The following is a 23,109-nucleotide window of genomic DNA, read 5'->3' as shown; positions in this document are numbered from 1 at the left end:
GGTCTGGAGGCAAATCCGCCCAGAAGTTGGGTTTATCACCCTATGGGGGCCCAAGACTAACGGTTCTTTTGGGGGGTGGGCTGGCGAAGTGCTGTTTCGGTCTTGATATTTCTGATAATAATCTTAAACACTGAAGAGTGTCGAGTATACTATCATAATAGAAGAAGTTGTAGTGTAAAAAATCATAACCACTAGATGAAGTAATGCGAGCAGGCAAAATGTACTTGAAGTATACTTCAGAAACTAGAAGTACACTTGGATTGTTTTTAATCCGCCTTTTTATTATACTGGATGAGACATAAATTATGTCGGAATGAGTATTCGCGGATTATCTAGGTTAATAAAAATTATAACGAATAAAACAAGGAAGGATATTTTGTAATGACTGCTTCGATGTTTACTGCACAGTGAAGTCACGTCACAATGAAACAATGTGTTATCATGATCAATATGTTTTCAAATGCATAAAGGGTACATGAAAATCATTACCCGTCACTGTGGCATATGATTTTCGAAGCTAATTTGTATGACTGTAGGAGTCGGAATTATGTGAAGAAAATAGTGAGAGTGTGCATTTACACTCAAAGGGCAAAAAATGGTGGCACAGGAAAACAGAGCCTCCTCAGAATTATATCGCGGTCGTGAATCCTGAGTGCCTACGACACGTGAATGCGTTCCTGCGTTCACGTGCAAGCATAATTTGGATTAAAATGTTGTGTTCGATTTATACCGCGGTATAAGTCTGAGGTATAGATTTTGGTTCCACGTGGCATGCTGGGTGCATATTCACACCCGTATATCAGGGGTGGTACACGGGTGGAAATACACATTCTTTACGATAAGAGGGATGAGTCGGAGTCGATGGTAAAGTGTAGCGACTCACTGCACAGCACGATTGCTCGAGATCTTCACATTCGCTCGCAGTTCACTGCTTCCGTGAGTTTACGAGGCATGAGTAGTGGTTATTACTATTAATATTATTATTAATTGTGAAGATGGGACATTGTGTCGGTTATCATTTTATCGGTCTGGTGGGCCACGACAAAAAGAAAATCGTATTACATGTCTCAAATCGTTTATCTAAAAAAAATGCTTAAATCAACATGTTGCTGGCCAGGAAGAACTCAACGACAGGCGATAGAAGTTCTGGCCGCACGAGAAGGTTATATGTGGTAAACTCAACTTTCAAGTTCAAGCAGAAATCAATCAAATATGCTCGTGGCCAATCATATTTTGGGCATGCGAGGAGGAAGGGATCCTCATTCTCGGGTACGTTATCGTTTCATACAAACGCGATGTGCCTTGAGAGAAACGTCGTTTGTACTGTTTGGTGGAAACGTTTGTCGTGGTTACCCGTGTCTGTGGAACGGTCTCGGTCCGAATAGACATTCGTGATTCGAAACATCTCGGGGTTATCACGGTATTTTATTGCATGTACATTCTGATGAATATAGCTGCATATGGGCATTCTGATTTGCCACCTCTGCTATCATATTTATCCAAAGCATTCATCCGGGTTGAATAGGTTAAAATCCCGTTGTCACTGTCCGAATATCGCTAATTTTAACATATACCTTCTGCGGTTCTGCCAAGATATACCAAAGCAAATGAACGCCCCCTGGGTATTTCCCGACACCGTAGTTTGGAGATGAAATCACCCCACTTGTTTTGTCTCTTATCACACGGCTCACTGCGTAAAAAATTCATCAAATAGACGCAGCGATCGTGAAAAACAGATATAAAAAAGGGAAAATGCTCACCTGCATTGACTTCTGTCAAGCCGTTCGACATCACTGAAATGTAATGGATCATGTAGTGACTCGAGGAGCGTACTCATATATCCTATAGTAAGAAGCATACGGAATCACCAATACGATTATAAATATAATAAATATTATTTTATTCTGAATTTAAAAATGTAAGAGTTTAAAGCCTTTTCCATTAATATATTAACAGAGGAAAAATACAAAGTTTTAAATGACTTAGAAAATTAAGCTGGATTTGAAACGCATCTTATGTTTGAGGTGAGTGCGTGTGCTGACACCGAATTAATCCCCGAGACTGGCTACCGGAACCCCGATTAAGAACATATATATGTCCTAGTCAATGCTCCCTCTAAGCTGCGCGCGTGTGCAATTGTGCAGGGCTGACACGGTTTCTACGCACAGTAAATCTAAGATGCGCACAAAAAGCCGAAGTGATGACCTTTATTTTATTCGTTACGCACTGTGGTCTAATGGACCCCGCAGTGAGTTGGTTAGTGCGCGCAGACTCGTGAAGAATTAGAGGGATCATTGGTCCTAGTATATATATAGGCTACTGTGTTGATTGTCGATATAGGATCACTGTGATAATCACTTTTTCAAATTCCCTAACTTTTTTGGGTGAAACTAAAATTTTCAAGATGGAGAAATCTCAGCTTTTCAAAAATCTTACCAACCGTCGTCCACGGTGTGTCAATATGGAGAAATCGGTTATGCAGGCAACCCGTATCAAAATCATGCGTTTCCTTCCAAAGGGTTAATCAAGTTTGAAGATTATGCAATATATGTATGTAATAGAAATAGCATGCACGGCATGCGAAGACAGCTTACCGTCAACAATGAATGGAAGTAGATAATGCACATTTGTGTAAGATCCTGGAATGGTTGATTCACCGCAAAACGACCCGAACGATGTTATTCCCGCGACTACCCAGGTTCCATTCTGCAACGCTGCCACTGGCCCTCCAGAATCGCCCTTTATAATACAGTCCGTTCAGGCGATTACCATAACAACCCATATATCTTGTATTGGATAATATTACTTTGATTACCATAGGAAAGGGGTATTTAAAGTATGGGTCGCGACCGCACCAGAGCGAGTGTTTAGTATATATGCAATATTAGCTGAATTTCGTGCAACAAAAAAAATTCTTCGCGCTACTCGCGATATTCTGTGGAAGTTTAGGGATCCAAGGTATTTGGTACCCTTGCCAATAAGCGGGACAGTAGAAAAGAGTTTACGACAGTATGGCTTGAACCTTTGTGCTATACACGGAATGGTATGATGCCGTGATAAAGATTTGTCTGTCAGTGGTTTTCTTTCTCTGGAAATCTGTAACATGCGCGGGTAATACTCGGCAGTGCAAAAGGGACCAAATACTAACAGTGCTAGGCGCCATTCCCGATAAAAACCTATGGCCCTCTTCTCCTGCTGTGCAGATGTAGCGTGTTTCAGTCGACAGCCTTTCTTGTCTTCATTCATATATACTTCCACGCTTTTTCTATACTTTCTTTATTTTAGTATTCTGTCAATTGTTTATTCAACTTCATGCTCATGGTGTATTCAACTGTTGTTTCTACGTTCGTTCGTTCTGTTTGTCTTTCTTTAACGACCACAGCAACAACATTTTGCCACAGTACAGTAGTTGAGTAGCATAATTCCTAAAATAGCCAATATAATTTTAATTGAGTTTCAGGCAAAATTTAGGCTGGGCTTCGCAGAATTACTAATCTGTCTATCGGGGTCCGTGACAACAAAAACGTTGGGAACCACTGGTATTTGTAAAATAGGGCCAGAAACTGTTTGAAGTGAGGAAAATGACTATACATTATTAGTAAGAGGAATTCGATATCACCCAAGCAGAGTTGTAAAATAGTCAAATTAACATGTCTTGAACTATAAACTGAATGGTGAACACAATCACTCGGAGCAGACTCGAGAGTCTCAACACTAATATATGACTTGAACTCGACCCTGGACCTCGACCCTTGACTTCGACTCGGACTTGACTCGGTGGTGAATTCAAATTGACTCAAGTCAAAACTAAAAAGTAGGATTGACCTGTGTCTTGGAACCGTGTAACTAACCCTCTCAATGAACTTTGCGGAACTGCGTTGCGTACAGCAACACCTTTATCTCCATTCCATGCATAGCCGTCAAAGGTAGCATCCTAACATTAGAAATGCATTCATTTTGACGTGTGAGACTTGGGTCGCGAGATGTCAATTAAACTCCGTTTTGGTTCACGGTCTAAAAAGTTTAAGAACCACTGCCATAGGCTTATACTTACATAGGCATGCACTTAGTATATGCAAATATTCAAAAGGTGACGGTGATTTCCCCAATGCAGCATTATTAGGATGCTACATAATGTAGTGACCTTGACTACATTGTTCAATAAAGACAAATGCAATGGCATATGTGTTAAAGACAGTAAATTTACCTGACAGGTACTAGCTCCGCCGAACGGTAGTCCAGTGCATATGATCGACGGCGACATGTTTGGAATATTAGACAACTCACTACATCTCTCTCTAGACACCACTGGTGCGACTACCTGTCGCAAGGTAGCACTCGCTGGTCCCCCGTTCCCTGAAAATGCAGGTATAGTCGGTGATTTCTGGCGTCGGTTCGTTCGCCTATAAATGTATCAACTTGTCGGTTGGATTCACGTTTTTGGCACGCGAGAGGCTCTAATTCGTAGGCAGTATTTCGGGACTGCTACGGATCTTCGGAGGTCAGGAACGAAATTTCAGTATTGAACCTTAATACCCTTTGCGGTTACATCGAAAACGAGCCAAAGTCTTATTTACAACCGAAGTAGCATGATATTTCAGCATGATCGAGAACCAGTATATTGTTGGCGAGTCGAGGTTTATCTTTCTTCACTTTATCTTTCAAGAGTGAAACTTGATTGAATTATGTTATATGTAAGCTATAGGGGATTATAGCTACATCTCAATACTGCGTGGCTCATCCGTGACTGTCTCTCAGCATATTAAATTCGTCATCGGACAGAATAGCTGAATACACTGTTTCGATATTTGGGTACTCTCACTAGTTCTTCCCCATCCGGTCAAAACAATGGTGTCACCGTCCATAACTTCGTACTTGGGTAGGCAAATCGGCTTCACCCATTTTGTGAAATTCACCGGAGTCTTCAGGTAGAGCACCGCGATATCGTAACCGTTGATAAAACCAATTTCGTCGATCCAGCTACGAAAAATATAGAGTTCTCTGGTGAACTGGGTTCGATTTTGTGAATTGAATAACGGCTTGCATTACAAGGCGCGGTAAAGGATAATATCACTTTACGGCGCTGGTAATGAAGGATCTGTGGTTTGTTGTTTCAATGACTCACTCGTATTTAGGATGAACGAAAGCTCGCTGAACCCACACCTTCTGTTCGGCTTCCTCGTCGATATCGGTTGTGTCATGGTCGCCGAACTTGATGTAAAAGTGCTCGATACTGCGAACGGATAATATCGGATGTCTTTTCGGCTATACGAATCCGCTTTCTTCTATGTACTTGTACATTTTATATCCGTGCTTCCACAGGCTCATGTCGAATTGAAAAGCAGGGACATTTTGAAGGCACTCAGATTGAGGAGGGCATCATCGAAACATCCACACCGCACCGTATCATTTTAATTGAATATTGAATGGTGATTATTTTTTAATGTTTTTCGAGGAAAACGCTTGACATTGCGACTTGGAAGTCACTAAGTCTATAAGCTCGATTGTATACCCGAGTAAGTTATGAACTCATATTTATCGAATATGCAGAAGATATTTTTTGAATTCAGTTTATACATTGTTTTTATGTCATAAACCCTTATGTACATCCGCGATATTTACGTTATCAACTAGCATTACCAACAACATTACTACCAACATCACTAGAGTGGAACAGCGCAAGCGCTGTATAGTGTATATTCAAAACTGTGATCTGAGCGCATATCCGTAATAATAACAGCGTCAACACGTGAGCTACATAAACAATCCTGCTATACGGACTATTCATGCGATTCCTGCCGTGTGATCCCAAAGTAAACACAAGTAAATGTTTTTATTGAATGTATAGAGACCAGTCGTTCATAGCCTTTATCAACCGGTGGAACAATTACGCTAATCTGCAGGCCTTCGCGGTACCCAATATTTTCGCTGAGATACACAGAATATACCTCAATACACCAGTGTTGGGATGATTCGAGTCAACGCTTTCGTATGACTTGACTTGACTCGAGTCACTTTGCAAAATTGACTTGACTTGACTCGGCGCCTAAAATATGTGGATTGACTCATGACTCGGAGCAAAATTCGCGAGTCAATTTCAAGTCATTAAGTAAACGGTGTCAATCAAATCACCCTATCTTTTGTATGTTCGGATTGTTCCCAATACGCCGGGGTCACTTGTGAGAGTAACCAGTCATTCACTGATTATATGTTTCAATGATCCTCCATTGTTACATCACAATAAATTGACCGCAAACGAAAGGATCACAGCTTACGTTGTCGCAGTAGTGTGTGTGTGTGCAGTGTATTAATCTAATAGTAACGTTTCCTTGTTTCTCAGACAGCTCAGTGCTTACATTGCGCAGTGCTTACCTTAACCAACCTTCTTGTATGATTTAAATCGAACGAATATCGTGTATGCGTTTATATTCTCACGCATGTGAAGATGGATAATGCATTGTACCACATCAATTTGTTCAACTTCTCGAGGCTTCTCATCGATCCCGATTGGATGATAATAACAGATTGTAGCATATAGCTATACAGTTACTCGCGTAGTTCTACGTGTGTGTGAGCGATACAACACCTTTTTGTATGCATATTTGACTTTATATTCGTTATTTCATTCAAGATAAATGGCCAACTAATCTGTCCTTCCACCAGTCAGCAAAATGTAATAACTTTGCATCATCACCCGTACTTCAAAAATTCAATATGACTTGAATCGTGACATGACTCGTGACTTGACTTGACATGACTCGACTTGACTCGAGACACCCCAAAAAACGAGTGACTTGACTTGACTCGAGTGGCCTTTGAAAATCGATTGGCTCGACTTGATCCCAACACGGCATTACACATCTAATACATTACCATAGGTCAGTGCTCTTTAACCAGCGCGCACGGTGCACCCCCGCGTGCATGAAAATCCGGATGGGGTGCACATGAGAAACATTGTACTTGGAATCAGTGGTTTATATCCTGATGTCGAAGCTAGTGATTTTGTCGACCTAATTTCAGTGATCAGCCTCCGTGATGGACCGATATTTGGCAGCCAGACGAAAGTGACGACCTTTTTTAGTCGGTAGACATATATTAAGCAATATGAACAGAGTGAGTCGAAGCTACAACTTTGAAGGGTGCACCACTCGAAAATGGTTGAAGAGAATTGTTGTGCATTATCAGAGTCTTGAAAGAACAAATCCATAAAATATAATTCCACACAAAACGAAAACATTATAATGAATATTTAGTGTAAATCAAATGAGATTTCTGCTCATTTTCAGATACCAGTTCAGAAATGCGAAGGCTCACTTTGGAAGGCCCGGTCGTATTATTCAGTCGAAACGCATCAGCATTATACCAACTGCCTAATTACAAATGAGCTAATAAATGTGGGAGATAGGATTGGCGTTTCAGAAGAACTAAACGGTGATTCGGTTTCGAACTCCAACTCCGCTGCTAACGTCACTGGTCACGATGTATCACCATATCAGTCACAATTCCACAACCGATCTGACCTAAATGCCTGCAACCAATGAGGGCCAAGACGGGCGTATTATCACAAATCATATTTATGAGTTGAGTGTGTGTCTTAACCTTCAGGGCAGCCCTGGGACTGGCAGAGAAAACCCCTGATGTTCCATGGGACCCCAGTTGAGAACCACTGCGTAAGATCTATTGCGGCAATAGGGATGTCTGTCTCGAAAGATTTCGGATGATTCCTAATATTATTTAATTGCGAGACAGTATTGATAGTTGTGGTACTGCTATCCATATCATTTGCAGTAACAAACAGGTTATTTTTGAAAACATAGATCACACTCACCCAGTCAATATACAATGTGCCGCTGTTAATACCAATCGATCAGAAATCAATACCGCTCCACAAATATTGGTCTCCTCTCCCCGAAATACTATGCCAAAAAGTCCCTGCCACGGCCAGGATCCTTTCACGGCGTCATACCCGCCAACAATACGCGAATGCTAAATGAATGAGAGTCGATAAATCAAAGTAAATTATCTCCATTAACTATAGTTGGCGGGTTTTCCGTGAGAGAGGAAGATAGTTTGACAAATATGAACGTGGGAGTGCTGACTGCTGAACCCGAAATCCTCTCTGGGCATAAAAGAGATGGCGAACACATGTAAGTATTTCGATATCGATTTAGTATTTTCCGCGACGTGACCTGCGATTGATGTGTATGTAATCAGCGCCAGCTTTCAGAAGCGACTTGAAGACTGGAACTTTCAAAACGTAATGATTGCTAGATAATAATATTATTATTAAGGTGTAACGATTTATCTCTAATTTTAGATGTATAAAATGACATCGAAACAAAGGCGTTGTACTTATTCCTATTTATTACTATATTATTGCATAGTATACATTCATATTGAAATTAACATATGGATAGGCCTATACTTTTCAATACTATCATGAAGTTCTGAACATCCAAGAAGCTATTCTAATACTATATTATCAATTACCACTAACAGAACTACGTACAACCAGACGCAAAATTTCAAAGACATTGCTTTGGCCATCGAAGTGAGCAACAGTATAATTCCATCATGTAATTATGCATCACGCTGAATATCCAGTTTTGTTTGTTTCTATGCTTAATTTCTGAATTTGGGGGTGTGTCGGTTCCTACCGCCATTTTAGACCATTTGAACAAAAATCGTGTATTTACACCATGACGTATATGCAGGACCGTAACTGCCGCTCCCCGAGCTCGAAGGGGGCCCAAAATTATTCAGTGCATTAACATAAATTATAGAATTTTTTTTGAAAATTTATGTAACTTTTTGAAAATTTTTTTGCGCTGCGCGCTATTTAATGCTGCCAAATTCCTTGAATACTGGATACCCTTCCCCCAACAAAAAATACGCATGATTTGTAGAAATGGAGACTTCTGCGTCGGCCATTACTGTGCCACGACGCACCAAGACATATGAAGTTATAGGCCGTGTAACATGCGACTCCAAGAAGTGTGTAAGAACGAGCAGCATCTAGAAGACCTTGGCCGAAAAGGAATGCCCTTACGCTGACCGAAAACCCCGAGATACATACATATATGTTCGATTGTCCATAGGCGCCTAAATGGACGGCGCCTAATGTTCCTGTCGTGGCGATCCGAACCCCACAGGAAAAATGCTATCCCGAAGAGAAAAATCATTTGCCAGTAAAGAAATATCAATTTGAAATCGTGTGCTTCCTTTAGTTTAGTATGTTTGGACGATTTCCATACCTTTTGACATATCAGACATGGGGGTTCACGAAATAGCATCATGTAACGAAGTCAATATACCAACCGGTCCGCCCGAAGATGTTGAATTATTTTTTAGGGGTGCTACCTTTTCCAACACACCTCCCTCAGCTCTACCGGTAAATCTGATTACGTGAGAAGATAGAGGATAAAAAATTGATAGCAATATATACGCGATTCTTGATGATATTGACCGATTCAAACATGAATTTCAGAAATTTTTCGCGCTTGGCGCGTTTAGGCGAAATAAGGTGACTCACTAAACAGTATAACAATGTAGATGATGAGTAGCGGCTAAAATCGGACAGGCTGAGGGGGTGGGGGGGGGCGAACCCCCCAGAACTTCGGTTTATCCCCCTATGGGGGCCCAAGACCGACGTTTTGGGTTGGGGCTGACTAAAAGGTAAACTGCCTTTCTGTTACAGATATCTGCTTTCAAACCAATTCCAATCAATGAAAACGAGTCGAACGCGGCCTCTTATCGAGCTCTGAATATATGATGCATTGGTGTATTTGACTTGTTTTCTTCGATTGGAATAGGTGGGAAGGAAGATTTTGGCACCAAGTGCCGCTGGCCTGATTTACACCACGATATGCCTAATTATGGCGTATAACTTTTCACCCATATCTAGAGTGCCCCTCACTCAAAAGTTTGTTGCTAAATTCTTTTCATGTCATCCGACCCGCTGTAGTTTAAAATTTTATGTCTTGTAGTTGTACCGGGATACTATTTTACAAGATTATTGTTGACTACACCTAATACACCCATGTTAGTAATCAGTAGGGCAATTTTGTTTGACACGTCAGAAAAAGTCAAAATTAGGTCAAAATTGTAGCGTTAGGTCAAAAAATGTCAAAATTGGAAAAGAAGTCAAAATTTATTTACAACCTGCATTTCGTTTCGATCGTAGATTTTTCACCGTTGAAGAACTTATCATTTGACATTTTACACCTTGTAGCGTGCTTTATAGTCCTACCGCTGTACCATTGTCTGCTCATTGTGAATCATAAACATTCAAATAAAACAAAAAGGTTGACATGGTGTCACGCTCAACGTACCGCGAAATCCTAAGTGAAGCAAGACTGTGTGGGCATTGCATGGTTCTTATATCAAGAAGCGCATTATGACAAGTTGTGATCTAGACACCGTTGTCAGAAATATATTTGCCCGTATTTTACGTGCTTATTGTCAGTTCATTTCTTTTCATAGTCGTTAATTTCAGGGTGCAAAGTACTCTATTTGAAAATTATCTAACCGTCGTTTTAACGTGTCTATTTCAATGAAGTGAACTAATTTCCAGCTATAATCCGTGTCATATGTTTCTTTCGATTACGGGTGGTGAGTTCATCCAAACTCCACCATAGGCCCTTGTCAAGATCAAAACAAGTGGAAAAGACATCCCTGCCTCTTCAGGGATATCTGGAACACGATTTTTGGTCATGTCGGTGTGACGAAATTGGTAAATACTATAGTATTTCAAAAATGACCGAAATTTCAATTGGACTGACTGACTGAGTTTTTTAACACCCCTAATGTCGGGTGTACCTGGGCGAACTAAGCAATTTGGCAGGTGGCGTCTTGCGTTTGGATGTATATCTCACTCATTAAAATCGCTACGGGGTGGGGAAGCCGGATGTTATAACAAAAAGTACTGCTGGCTTCAAACAACATGTTGTTGAGTAAATTTTCGTAAGCAACATTTATAGTTTGCATATGAACGGTTTCACTCGTTTAAACATCGAATATCACGGAAACCTAGTATGGTCCAGACGTACACGGGCTATAGTAAATTCTATGGCAATAACCATCAGTCGTAACAAATGGATACGAATACCTAATGTATAATGCGCACACTGTATAGTGCTATTTTACGTCGATGTTTCGATTTTGTTAGGCACAAAACTACACAACCACGGCAGTGCTTTACTGCTGTCCAGAATTAATTGAGCTCGGTAATGCTATTTCGAAACAGAAGTGATATCAATGAGCGCCCATTCCTTCGTTCTCAGGGTAAATCGCTAACATCTTCTCAGCCATATTACCAGAGTAACAGCAAAAATTATTTGGTGTGTAAGGTAAGTGAATCGTGTCGTGATCCGACTTAGTTAAATGTTGCTAGAGACTAAACTATACAATACACAATACGTTGGCTACCACGGGTCTTCGAGTCTACAACTTCCGTGATGGCACCGGAGTTCAAAGGGCTGTTTATGCGCACGGTGTAGCGCGAAGATTCCTGACTGGTGTTCACTATACATTACTATTCAACTATACTATTTCGGAGATTGGAGAGTGAACAATCTGAACATGATGGATCGTTTCGAAATAGGCACATAAATTGGATACTAGCCTACTTTATTTTTGTTTTGAATAAGTCTTTGTAGGCGTACAATAGTTTTGTATTGTGGCATGTCTGCATGGATTTGTCCTATTAAAAGCAGTTGGAGATAATAGAATGTGATGGCAGAAAATCACAATATCTTACCCATTTGTACTCCGGTGAGATTTCCGAAATGCCGCATTGCTCTGAATCCGCGATAGGACCTAAACGCGATTATTGTAACGGCATTTGCTTGAAAAAAACTTTGTCGGTCTGCACATCTTTTCTCTAAACTTATTATACCTATGATTGGAGATTTGAACAATTATATCGCAGTGCCAACGCTACAATCTGCATGTTTAAATATCCGACGTCGAACACATCGCTCATTTACTCATGAACTTGTACCAGAGTTGAACCATATTGCAAAATTATTGCAGCCCACTCGCGAGTGCGCGGGGCGTGGACGCGTTCGAATATTTCAATCAAGCTTCGAATGAGTGGGGAAAGAGAACATGAACTACGATCGATCTCTTCGTATATCTCGCCATTGTTAGTGTGGTAAATCAACCGAGATAGGCATTTTATACATCTTTAACCACATATCTGGGTGAATTTTGGTCACAGAACAAAGTCTTTACTCCGAGAGTTCACGACGTATTCATAAATAGTACATTTCGGCAGTACATAATGATTTATACCAGTTATCGAAATTCTCTAACTCCACGAAGCTCTCCAATTATTATATTGTAACATTTCACATTGCGGAATACACCCCTTGGACTCACTAACAACGCCGAATTGGGTTTTGAATTTGGTCTAATGTGAATGGGGACGAAAATAGCTCTTTCTACGTGAAGAGTAAGAAACTATACGATCTCAGCGAAAAGTGTTTGAATCTCCAGCCGTGTACCACCATATACGGATGTGAATATACTCCCATAACACATGGAACCATAACCTAATTCAAACTTACACTGCGTTATGAATCGAGTACAATATTTCAATCCAAATAAGGTAAGGTATGCGCGTGGTTTACGTAGGATTTATGACTGCGATATGATTTTGAGTTAGGTTCTGTATTCGTGTTAGCGTACTAACATTTCGGTGTGGATACACGCTCTTTTTGCTTAGAGCAGTGGTTCGCAACCTTTTTCGAATCATCGCCCCCATATCAAGCTCGACACAAATATTCGCCCCCCATATCTATGCGTCTGGAAAAGAGGACATACAAACGGGAAATATATTCACATAACTCTGATCGCTGTTGAATTATCTGAAAAAGGGTTATTGTTCGAGTAGTTTCCGTTGAGTTGACCTTTTTTTAGTCAACATTCGCGTCATATGCAGACAAAGCTGTCTGCACGTGCGTTTTGGTTGGCCGTGTAAATTAAATATATCCTAGTGGACCCTTTTTGGTATTTTCGCCCCCTTCTTTGTTCAAAATCGCCCAGTTGGGGGCGATATAGCTCACGTTGGGAACAACTGGCTTAGAGTTTACATATTTCCATTGAAAAGAATCATCAACCTCGAGATAGAGCAGTGGTTCTCAACCGGGGGTCCCCGAAGCATTTTCACGGGGGTCCGCGAAACCTCTCAACTTTCAAATGATTGATTATTACCAAGCAATTTTGCTTCATTACAGCTGCAACTTCATGACTCACATCAACATAATGGCCGTCTGAGATGAAATATCTTACTGTTAAAACTCATTTCAATTGCCAAATTGCCCATAGCCTACTGATACAAACATATTGCCGATTGGAGATGTTTTGTTGGGATTTGAGGAATTTTTTTTAAAAGTTGGAATAGTAAGGTCAATCAGCGTGACTTTAAATATTTTGCGAAAATCCATTTTCCTGTGATATACATAACCAGCACTATCCCAGGACAACTTCAAAATGTGCTGCTAGATGAAAATGACTAGGATGGACGTGATATGTTCAGAAAAAATCGGAGTTTCAATTTTGGTGGTATATATGCTGCGATCATACTCAAAGAGGTCGTCGGCGCTCGTTATTATGCCATTCGCCATCACCTATATCTGTAGAAAAAAATGTCCGACGCTCGTTCATATCAAATCGAAGGCGCGGATTTTCAAGACGCTGCCACATATTTCAAGAAATGCAGCTTGAGAATTCGCTACCGTCTACCCAATTTCCACATAAATAGTGTGATGATAATTTGTTGTTGTCACTAGCTTTAATGGAGCTAAATTTGAACGAAAACTTGTGGGGTCCGCAGGGTCCTTGTCGGCGCAAAAGGGGTCCACGAAGACATAAAAGGTTGAGAACCACTGATATAGAGTTTTAGTCGAGCTGGGCAAAGTAGTCACCGTTTGTACTCAAGTAGAAGAAGTAATGTCGTAAATTTCTGAAGCAGAAGTACTCCAACATCATAACCACTTGAGGAAGTGGAGCAAGTAAGCGAAACAGTAGAAGTACTTCTTTACGGACCATTCTCTGATTCCACATTTGTCTAATGTTAGTCCTATAATATCAGCATTCAAACTATATAGGCTTCAGTGATCTGTTTATACGGAGATCAAACTGCAGATGTACTCACAAGAGGCTTCGTCTGCAATATCCTTTGGGCAGTCTTCTTGACCGTCACATTTCAAAGAATCTGAGATGCATGTACCGTCCCAGCACGTGAACTGGTTGGCGTCACACTTCACTAGAACGAAAATGTATCGGTTGCGAGTGTCTTTGTATTTTTGCCGTATCACCGCGTACCTTCAGCCTCCCACTTTATCGAGAACCCGAAATTGTCGTTGTTGATGTCAGCAGTCACGAAGCGAACATAAAGGTGATTTCCAGTTGTGACGAATGATCGCGGCGCTCGTTCGCCACAAAAGTTATGTTGGAACTGGAAAAATTACGTACTTTACCATGTGTTACTTACTGGCAACCAGGCTGTTGGCTTGTATTCGTCAGGGCGAGCTGAGTTGCAAGGCCGTAAAATCTGGATGCAGGACTGCGTCATGCGTGACTTCACACAAGTGTCTGTGAATGCGAATTGTGAATGCGGGCTATTACCAAGTTCCGCGATCCGCCTGACTGGAGGCGGGAATCCTGCCGAGTTGCATCAACATTGGAAAATATTTCAGGCTTTAAGCTTCCCGCATTCTCAAACCACTCATCATCGATATTAAATTTTCACTTGACTTTCGGCTGCAATGTCATATGTCGGGTTCGGTCCGGGTTGTGCTCAACCGAGCGTATTCAGGCCGTTCTTAGGTTATATGTGTGCATACACTTTGTACAATACACTGCCAACTGTCACTCCCCTGTGATAGAGTGGGAATAGCATGGGGTTTGATGTGACGAATTCTGGTCGATCGGATTCGAATTTACAAATTTCACGGAACCGGATTGGAGTTCATGGCGCATGGCTTCAATATTCGTGTGAGTTTCGGCGAAACCCGGACTCTTATAGTATGGATGCATGGGCTTTGATCCGATGGTAAAATTCAGAATTTTGATTGCGATACATCTCGGATACACGCGTCTGACGGTAAGATATCTCCAACAAAATCAGAAGTAGGTAATTTTACCAGTGAGTTGCCGATTCGCTCCTTGTGACGTGTTTACAATTGTGCGGCATAGGGCGCAGGCGCACTTATTTTGGCGTCATCCCCGGTGCGTGTCCGGTAATTTGCCGATTAAACGCCTCTACATACTCACTTGTATGGAGGACGAATTCGTGCCGTCAAATACTTGAAGATAGTCAAAGGAGCAGCCGAAGGACAAAATTGAGAAGTCTGTGTTGAAGCGCACTGCGATGACCTGAACAAAACAGTGTTTACAGTACGAATATGTATATATAACTTTTGGTTTTGTGAAATTTACTGTTTACATCTGCGGTACTGCATTCTAATTTACCGTATTTTCCGCGGTTTCCACTTGCCATTCACAGTCCATGTATTGGGCGTATTTATTCGGGTATAGCGGCGTGGAAATATGTCCAGATGACCCGTTTTGTTGGGTTACGCCATTGCATGTAGGTTCGTCTACAGCAATAAAATACGATCACAGCGTTTTAAAAAGTAAGTGTGCTTCGGGAATTCGACGGTTCTGGAATATATTGAAGTTGGAAGCATGTCCGTTGCTCATTCCCGAAGCTATAGCAAGGGAAGAGTTTGAACACGGTATATAGCAGTGGTTCTCAATCGGGAGTCTGCGAAGCATGTTCAGGGGGTCCTCGAAACACCCAGATTTGCAAAGTGGTTGTTAGTGTTAACGAAATTTGAATTTTTCAATAAGAGAAACCACTAGGCAGTTTCGCTTCATAACTGCTAGAAATTCCGAACTCACATAAACGGAATGGTCGTCTGAGATGAAATATTCCACGCGCAAACTCATTTTAATTGCCAATAGTCTACTGATCCAAACATATTGCTGTTTAGAGAGGTTTTGTTAGAGTTTTGGAAAATAATTGTTTGCAATAATCCATTTTCTCCTGCGATATACCCAACCATTATTCCAGAATAACTTCAAGATGAGCTGCTCGATTGAAATAACTACGCTGGGCGGAGTGACATGCGGTTAGGGGAGACGCGTGAGGGAGTGCCTTTAAGTGTCTAAAATGAAAAACTATTCTTACCAACAGCAGAGAAGTTCAATGAAAATCCAACACCGCCGATAGAGGAGTCAGTTTTGAACACGATGTAGATGTCGTCAAAGAAAAATACCTTCGGTGAAGTATACCCGCAAATGACGACTTGATAATCCTAATAAGAAATACCAATTAGAATTAGTCAAACTCGTCCACATTCAATCCGGCATGCGGCGTTACCATAGAGCTCGGTGGTGACAAGCCTTCGGAGATAACGAGGTAGTCATTGATACATCCAGGATTTTCTTGCATGTCCAGAATCGGTTCGAATTCCACCAACATACTCTGTATTGTGGAATAAAATACATGTGATAATCGTCATATCATTTGATCCGAAAGTCTCATTTCATGCACGTAATGTGATCATCATGTAGCCTTCTTTTGATTGCGAATTTACGAAACCATATATACCTTTCCGGACGATCCGTTAATGATCCAAGTATATTCCAGAAAATCGCCGTATTCGTTAGGGTAGTTGGGAGAGGTAATTTGACCGAAATCTCCGTGGATATATGTAGTTACTGGTTCCGGTAACAGTGATGCATCTAAACACCATTTTACTACTGATAGAGCCTATCTCTCCATCCATCTCGCGCATCAATTGGGAGCGAGCAGCAGTATTCATTTCGCGGGCGGTAATTAAACATGAAACATAACCAACATCAGCTATAGACAAGAACGTGTCATGTCTTCGATCGTGAGCAGTTCTAGTTCTAGTTATAGTTGTGCATTTTGAAAATCCAGTAGTTTGTACAAGTCTGGTTGTGCGCTTAAGGCCTTGAAGCCAGTCAAAACGTAACAAGGAGAGAAAATATTTTCAGCATAACTGGCAAAAACCGTATGGCAAATTTCCACTGTTTATTCTGAGAGACAGCATAACATTGTCAATTAATTAACTGCACTTCGCTATCCCCTGATACAAAGTAATCGTAGTTGAAGGCTTATTAATCGTCTATTACATGCTATTAATTAAGTGTTGCAAAGTTCCTCACAACGTAACACAAATTCCGATATACAGCAACTACCCACCGATCGCAGTCCAGTTGAACGAATAGCCACGCAACGTAAAAGATTCGTCAGTAAAAAATGATATCGAAAGCATATTGCTCGGCGTGATGAAACCCCGCGGAGCCGTTAGTCCGCAAAGTTCCTATATTGGTGTACATGCAAACGCAATATCTGAGGCTTGAAAATTGATTACTTAGATATACTTTTATAACGCACCTTGTTTACTTCCGCGAACTCAATATAGTCATAGCAACCACTGGCACTGGTTGGTTCGACTTGAAATAAGGATTCGAACTTCACCTCTATCCTCTAAATACAGAATGTCGGTAACATGTAGTTGGAAAAAGTTGAGCCGGCAGGCGCCGGTTGAACAAAAGGAAAATTTGAGGCTTAGAATCATTTGGCAGTCTAACGACCGTACGGCCGGATTCCCCAATATATATCATCCATTCACTAATTTCGGCCAATTTATTCTGACCCCCGAGTCGATATAGTGATGTCATGGCACGGTCCCGATAAGGTCAAACCAGGTTTGGTTTTAATATACCCCCTACTGCACAACAACGTGTTATTTATCACATGCTATATGCATGCACAATGCACATTGCACATCGTATCCACACCGTGTTGTTCGAAGCACTTATTCTCCAGCGGCAAAACATGTTGTTTTCGTAGAGGTCCGGGTAATTTGGGGATGAAATCGATCCACTTGTTCCGTTGACGACGACTTCTGTTCCATTGCAAGCTGTTGAGACACATCATGCGGTACATCGTTAAGTTATTCTTATTTTGAATATCGAAAAAGGATGTGTCTATCATGCATTCTACTGTAACTGACGATTTAAGCAGGTATGTTGCTAGTGATTTGTAGAAAGTTACAGAACAATAGGCCTAGCCTAACCGCAGCTCTTTTCGACGCTTTGTGCTTCTCTTGGCGTCAAAGCTATGAATTGTGTATTTTCAGTTGTCACAACGCGGTGTATCCAATTATAATTATAGTATACTTCTTCTCTATTCTAAGATTGTGACAAAGGCCGCGTATCCCTAATACTCTAAAAGTCTATGTTCTCTACATTGATCCGAAAATATATAAGGCATTTTATTTCGGTGTCATGAAGAGTATCGTCCGACATTAACTAAATAGAAAATTCAAGTTCGCTGCCGCGAACAAATTACCGAAATATTGCCGATACAGAATATACGAATTTACTATAGCGGCATGCAGTATCTTCGCACAATGGAAATCATTTTCAACATATCGAGGTCATTGATTGATAGCTTATAGGCTTGACTTATTACTACAATAATCGGGCTGAAATAGATTTGTCTTTGAATAACGACGATTTCATACCGGCATATTCGCATTTAAAGATTTACGTTAGACAAACGAAAATGTCTTAATGCCACGAGAAAGGTCATGGCTAAGCAAAAATGAGAGGAGAATTTTGGTGTTCATAGGCTGTTCAGGGGCGGGCAACATGCGGCCCGCGACGGGATTTTGAGCGGCCCGCAGACGCTTTCAGGTCTTACATGATAATGTAGCACGCGGGTCTACAATTCTACATACGTTTGCGATAAAACATTTTCGCTCGTGCAGTCTGTACTGAGCTTTCATCGACCACGTGGCGTTAATAAATTAATTGAATACTGATTCTGTGCTCTATGCTTTAAACTTAAGTTTATATTCAATGCAATTTATTTCATGTATATAGGCGGATGAATCCGCTATTAATGTATCAATTCAGTAATTCGGCCCGCCGACTGGAGATGTCGCCTGCCCCTGGGCCTGGTTTTGCATAATGGCAGAAGCTCCTGACTCTCGTCACTATATTTCAGACTTGGTGAATGTAACGTCATGTTTATTCGCTACGTCACGATCCTTCCTTGACGTTACGATCCTGTGGGAAATTTTCATCCATGAAATAAGTAATTACCAACATGGACAATTGATTATTCCACATTTTCACCAAATCCGAGTAATGAGCGGTCAGAGTTTATGATAGAGATAGGAGATGCTATTTCTGTACTCCCATATGTATGTAGCGATTCTTTACCATATAAACCAGGGGTCGGGAACTTTTTTCGTCAATAGAACCAGATTAACCCCATATTTTCAATTCGAAATCTGAAAGAGCCACAAAATGAGTCCAATAGAGTGTTACGTCACAATTTGATACTAGCGACGTCATGTTGGAACGAAATCGATGTTCACTACATGTGATTCGTTGTGTGCGCCATATTTCTGTGTATACATATGTGATGTTTTAAAGCCCGCACTAATCACCGGTTGTGCGACGTTTGAGCAATGAGCATGAAATATAATGAAAAACGACATTTTATCAAAGGACAATTCGGCTTAGCCATAATCATGCAGGCGACGCCACGTCTGCTTTTCTCCCTGATTAATCAGCGCATTGTACAATCCAAGTTTTCTAGGCGTGCAATATTGGGTACAGGGAATTATGATATTGCATAAGATATTGACAGCAACTTTGTTTTTGTCATTATGTAAACTTCGTATCGATTTGTCCGGTCTACTCCACTAAATAACTTGAAGGTAGGGTGTTTGCACTATTATCGGAAAATCCGTTGAATTGGGCTGACAATATATGACGAAAGATTCAAGATTTTGAGGTTTTGAGCTCCTCTCCCTGGCAGGACGCGTCACTGTCTTGACCTCATAACATTTGTCTCATCAACCACAACAATACTGATGCCAGTCGTTCTGAAAATATATCAAAATCTTGCGGCAACAATAATAAATAAGATTTAAATAATGTTGCAAATTGAATTTTATCAAAGAGCCATATTTAATCATCAAAAGAGCCATATATGGCTCGCGGGCCATAAGTTCCCTACCTCTGATATAAACAAATTGCGGCTCGTCAGTCCTAACTGGCTGATCACCCCGCTATAGTGCTATTATCAGCAGTAAAATAGGAAATGTATATGTCTATTTGACATCACGGGAAAATGACATTTTTGACACGAATACATGATGTGGTCCAGCCTACCGACACCTTTAGCGAAGTGGTCGCAATCAAAATTAATACAAATACAAATACTCACGGTCATCAAGAGGAGTCGCTTTTGGTAGTAATCCGAATAGAAAGAGGAGTAAAGCTATATAATATTTTACAGCCATTACGCGTGCCTCGGAAAGACATAATGTACGCACGTATTTAATATGTTAGGTCACAACATTTGAAGAGATCCTTGGACGTAGAAAACTTCATTATACAATTAAATAGTGTATTCATATTGAAATGAACCCAATTATTTTCGGCTTACACTCGTCAGGGGCAATCGCCAGCAGCTATAGTAAAGAATTGGAAAGAACATTGTATATCAACCACATGCAGGACACACTCAGGGAATTCGCCACCTCAATGTCTTGACAAAGGATGCCACACTCCGCCGATAGCTCTGTTTTGGAATACGGCGACTCCCAGTTTTACTTCAGATGTACTCTTGCATCTAGCAACTAACCTCTGGTGGTTCCCACACTTTATTGTCTAACCCTACGACGTATTTTACCCCGCATATTTCGTGGCTCCGCCATGCGAAACTAACTTCAATAATCGGCGGGTCATTTGAAACGAGTGTTAACATCCCCATGCAATCTTCACACGCGTAGAATACTATGTGGTCACTTCGCGCAACAGTGCGTGCAGTCGCGTTCTAGACTCGTCAATCTTTCGGTAACGGTGATACTTTTCTATGTGGATCACTCCCTGTCTTAATCATCTATTGGCCTACATTCAGTCTGTCTCTAGCTATATGGTCTGTACTTCGGCTATCCCTGTCTATGTAGGGCAGGAGGTATGAAGGGCTACGTTTCTGTGACATAAATCTAGCCTTGTATATGATATCCAATCGCAGCTTTTCCGTATCAAAACATCTTGTGTCAATGTGAATCGGACAGAGATGTTATGATTTACCTCGAGGTGAAATTTAATCAATGATGCGACTATTTCATGGATACGAAGGGGAAGTGTGAAAAGAGGAAGACAATATATATTAAGAAAGCATATATGCATTACACTTTAATACTCGATGGCATTGGTATTATTATCGTGGCTTCGACATTATCTTGAGTGCCCGTCCGGAAGACGGTCACTGTACACGAAGTTTGCAGGACTCACGAATATACAAACCGCAAGTCATGATTTAAAAAAGACTCGCTATTTATTTCGACACCCATATCCCAAAATTAACTTCACGCCATTTCGGCTGTTAGGTGTGATATAAACCTGACTGCATTGCAAGTCATGCTCCTCTAGAAATCACCAGTAATTACGGAACCGTGTATTGGCCTATTACATCGAAAATGTCTGCCACAATCCATGCAAGAGACCAGTAGAGAACGAGACTAAATGATACCGCTCCAGAACGTCGGTAGTTATACAAGAATCCTACCTAGTTCATTGTGCATGACGAGTTAATATATCCTTTATGAAAAGGAGAGCGGCGCATGTGACTGGATCGGGAGAGGATGACACACGTTTGCATCGTGCATGAAGTAGCATTTAGCGTGCTGATAGGATTTATCCAGTCCCAAGCTTAGTTGGGAAAATAGTATGGTTCACTAAGCGATCTCGACAGTCGACACACGAGATGCCATTGGTAATAGTCTCGTAGATCCTTTATTTTGTAACCAACTTTCACGGTTAAAGAATTAAATTCGCCTCGATTGCCTATATCGTATAGAGAAGGGTGCCAGGCGATTTCATCCAGCCTATCATGCCATTCTTAGTAAATGAAAATATGCTTGTAATTAGGCTTACCATACGTCCTCTTTTAAGAGGATTTGTCCTCTTTTTTGACTTTTTTGAAAGTGTCCTCGGAGGACGCCCTTTTGTCCTCTTTTTTGAGATTTTGTCCTCTTTTTTAGGATTTAGAGCAAATTGCGAGTGATATGCCACATATTAGCACAGACGTGAAGCTCCGACGGGTTAAAAACGGTGATTTTAGCTCTAAGCGAAAAGATGACTTTTTTTTTTTTTTAGTCAACCGATCACAAAGTGGGAAAAATTAACCGATTTTTGAGAATTTCACTCCGGATCTACAAGTTGCAAATTTCTGAAAAAGTGTCCTCTTTTTTGATTTCCAAAATATGGTAAGCCTACTTGTAATATGCTATTATCCAGAACATTTCTTTTAAATATGTTGATATTATACGATAAGCATACTTTTACTATACTAATACTTTTACTATAAAGCCAGAAGACAGCAAATTTTATACATCAACATGCTTGGATGCCGCACATTATGACCATTCGGCGATCGTATTGCCTTTTAACTCTAGTCATCGTTAGTGATAAGTAGGTGACATCGATACCAAATGCCGAAAAGGCAAAAAGTCAACACTCAGTTCGGAGTTTTCTGGAAAATGGACAAAAAGGTATGTGAACAGCTTCTTTGAGGTACAGAACTTCAATATACAATTGAATAGTATATTCATATTAAAATGAACCCGAATATTTTCGGCTGACACTCGTCAGGGGTAATCGTCAGCAACTAGTAGAGAATTCGAAAGAACAGCGTATATCAACAATCGTACTATTGTTGATATACGCTGTTCTTTCGAATTCTCTACTAGTTGCTGACGATTACCCCTGACGAGTGTCAGCCGAAAATATTCGGGTTCATTTTAATATGAATATACTATTCAAAAAGGTATGTATACAGACAGGTGAAAGGGCCAACGCGAAACCGTTATATGCAAGTTATTTATACCAGCAGGAAACAATTACGCTAATCTGCAAGCCTTCGCGGAACCCCAAAATTTTCGTTGTGTCTTAAATACAAAAATCTATCACAGCGCACATATATATAACTATGAAAAATCGGCTATAGAAAATCTTTATGAAAAATCAGCCTGACATGTG

The 23,109-nt window shown here is 40.8% G+C and overlaps 1 protein-coding gene across 3 annotated transcripts in view; it reads right to left on the bottom strand.

Annotated features, from left to right (window-relative positions):
- Nucleotides 1-21,978, bottom strand: part of LOC145450189 (transmembrane protease serine 9-like) — a 163,824-nt gene extending 141,846 nt beyond the window's left edge. Inside the window, exons 1-19 of one of the 3 annotated variants that reach the window (XR_013918448.1) lie at nt 20,288-21,969; nt 17,842-17,963; nt 17,435-17,527; nt 17,240-17,360; nt 16,622-16,755; nt 16,391-16,495; nt 16,199-16,325; nt 15,478-15,605; nt 15,280-15,381; nt 14,329-14,461; nt 14,159-14,269; nt 11,759-11,817; nt 7,829-7,986; nt 5,126-5,233; nt 4,823-4,980; nt 4,208-4,356; nt 2,595-2,739; nt 1,761-1,793; nt 1,575-1,690 (exon numbers count right to left, since the gene is read on the bottom strand). Coding sequence is in view for 2 of the 3 variants with exons in the window: in XM_080328694.1 (XP_080184820.1) it covers nt 1,575-1,690; nt 1,761-1,793; nt 2,595-2,739; nt 4,208-4,356; nt 4,823-4,980; nt 5,126-5,233; nt 7,829-7,986; nt 11,759-11,817; nt 14,159-14,269; nt 14,329-14,461; nt 15,280-15,381; nt 15,478-15,605; nt 16,199-16,325; nt 16,391-16,495; nt 16,622-16,755; nt 17,240-17,360; nt 17,435-17,527; nt 17,842-17,963; nt 20,288-20,363 (2,178 nt within the window). In the remaining variant the exon portion in view is untranslated. Of the gene's footprint in view, nt 1-1,574; nt 1,691-1,760; nt 1,794-2,594; nt 2,740-4,207; nt 4,357-4,822; nt 4,981-5,125; nt 5,234-7,828; nt 7,987-11,758; nt 11,818-14,158; nt 14,270-14,328; nt 14,462-15,279; nt 15,382-15,477; nt 15,606-16,198; nt 16,326-16,390; nt 16,496-16,621; nt 16,756-17,239; nt 17,361-17,434; nt 17,528-17,841; nt 17,964-20,287 lie in introns of all 3 variants that reach the window. The other 2 variants (XM_080328694.1, XM_080328695.1) reach the window with 2 other exon arrangements.
- Between the last annotated feature and the right edge of the window lie 1,131 nt (nt 21,979-23,109).

The sequence above is a fragment of the Botryllus schlosseri genome, chromosome 11 (assembly GCF_051294905.1).
Source record: "Botryllus schlosseri isolate E-star chromosome 11, Bs_hap1, whole genome shotgun sequence".
NCBI lineage: Eukaryota > Metazoa > Chordata > Ascidiacea > Stolidobranchia > Styelidae > Botryllus > Botryllus schlosseri.
The sequence above is the reverse complement of the archived record's forward strand: the minus strand, read 5'-3'. Positions and strand labels throughout refer to the sequence as shown.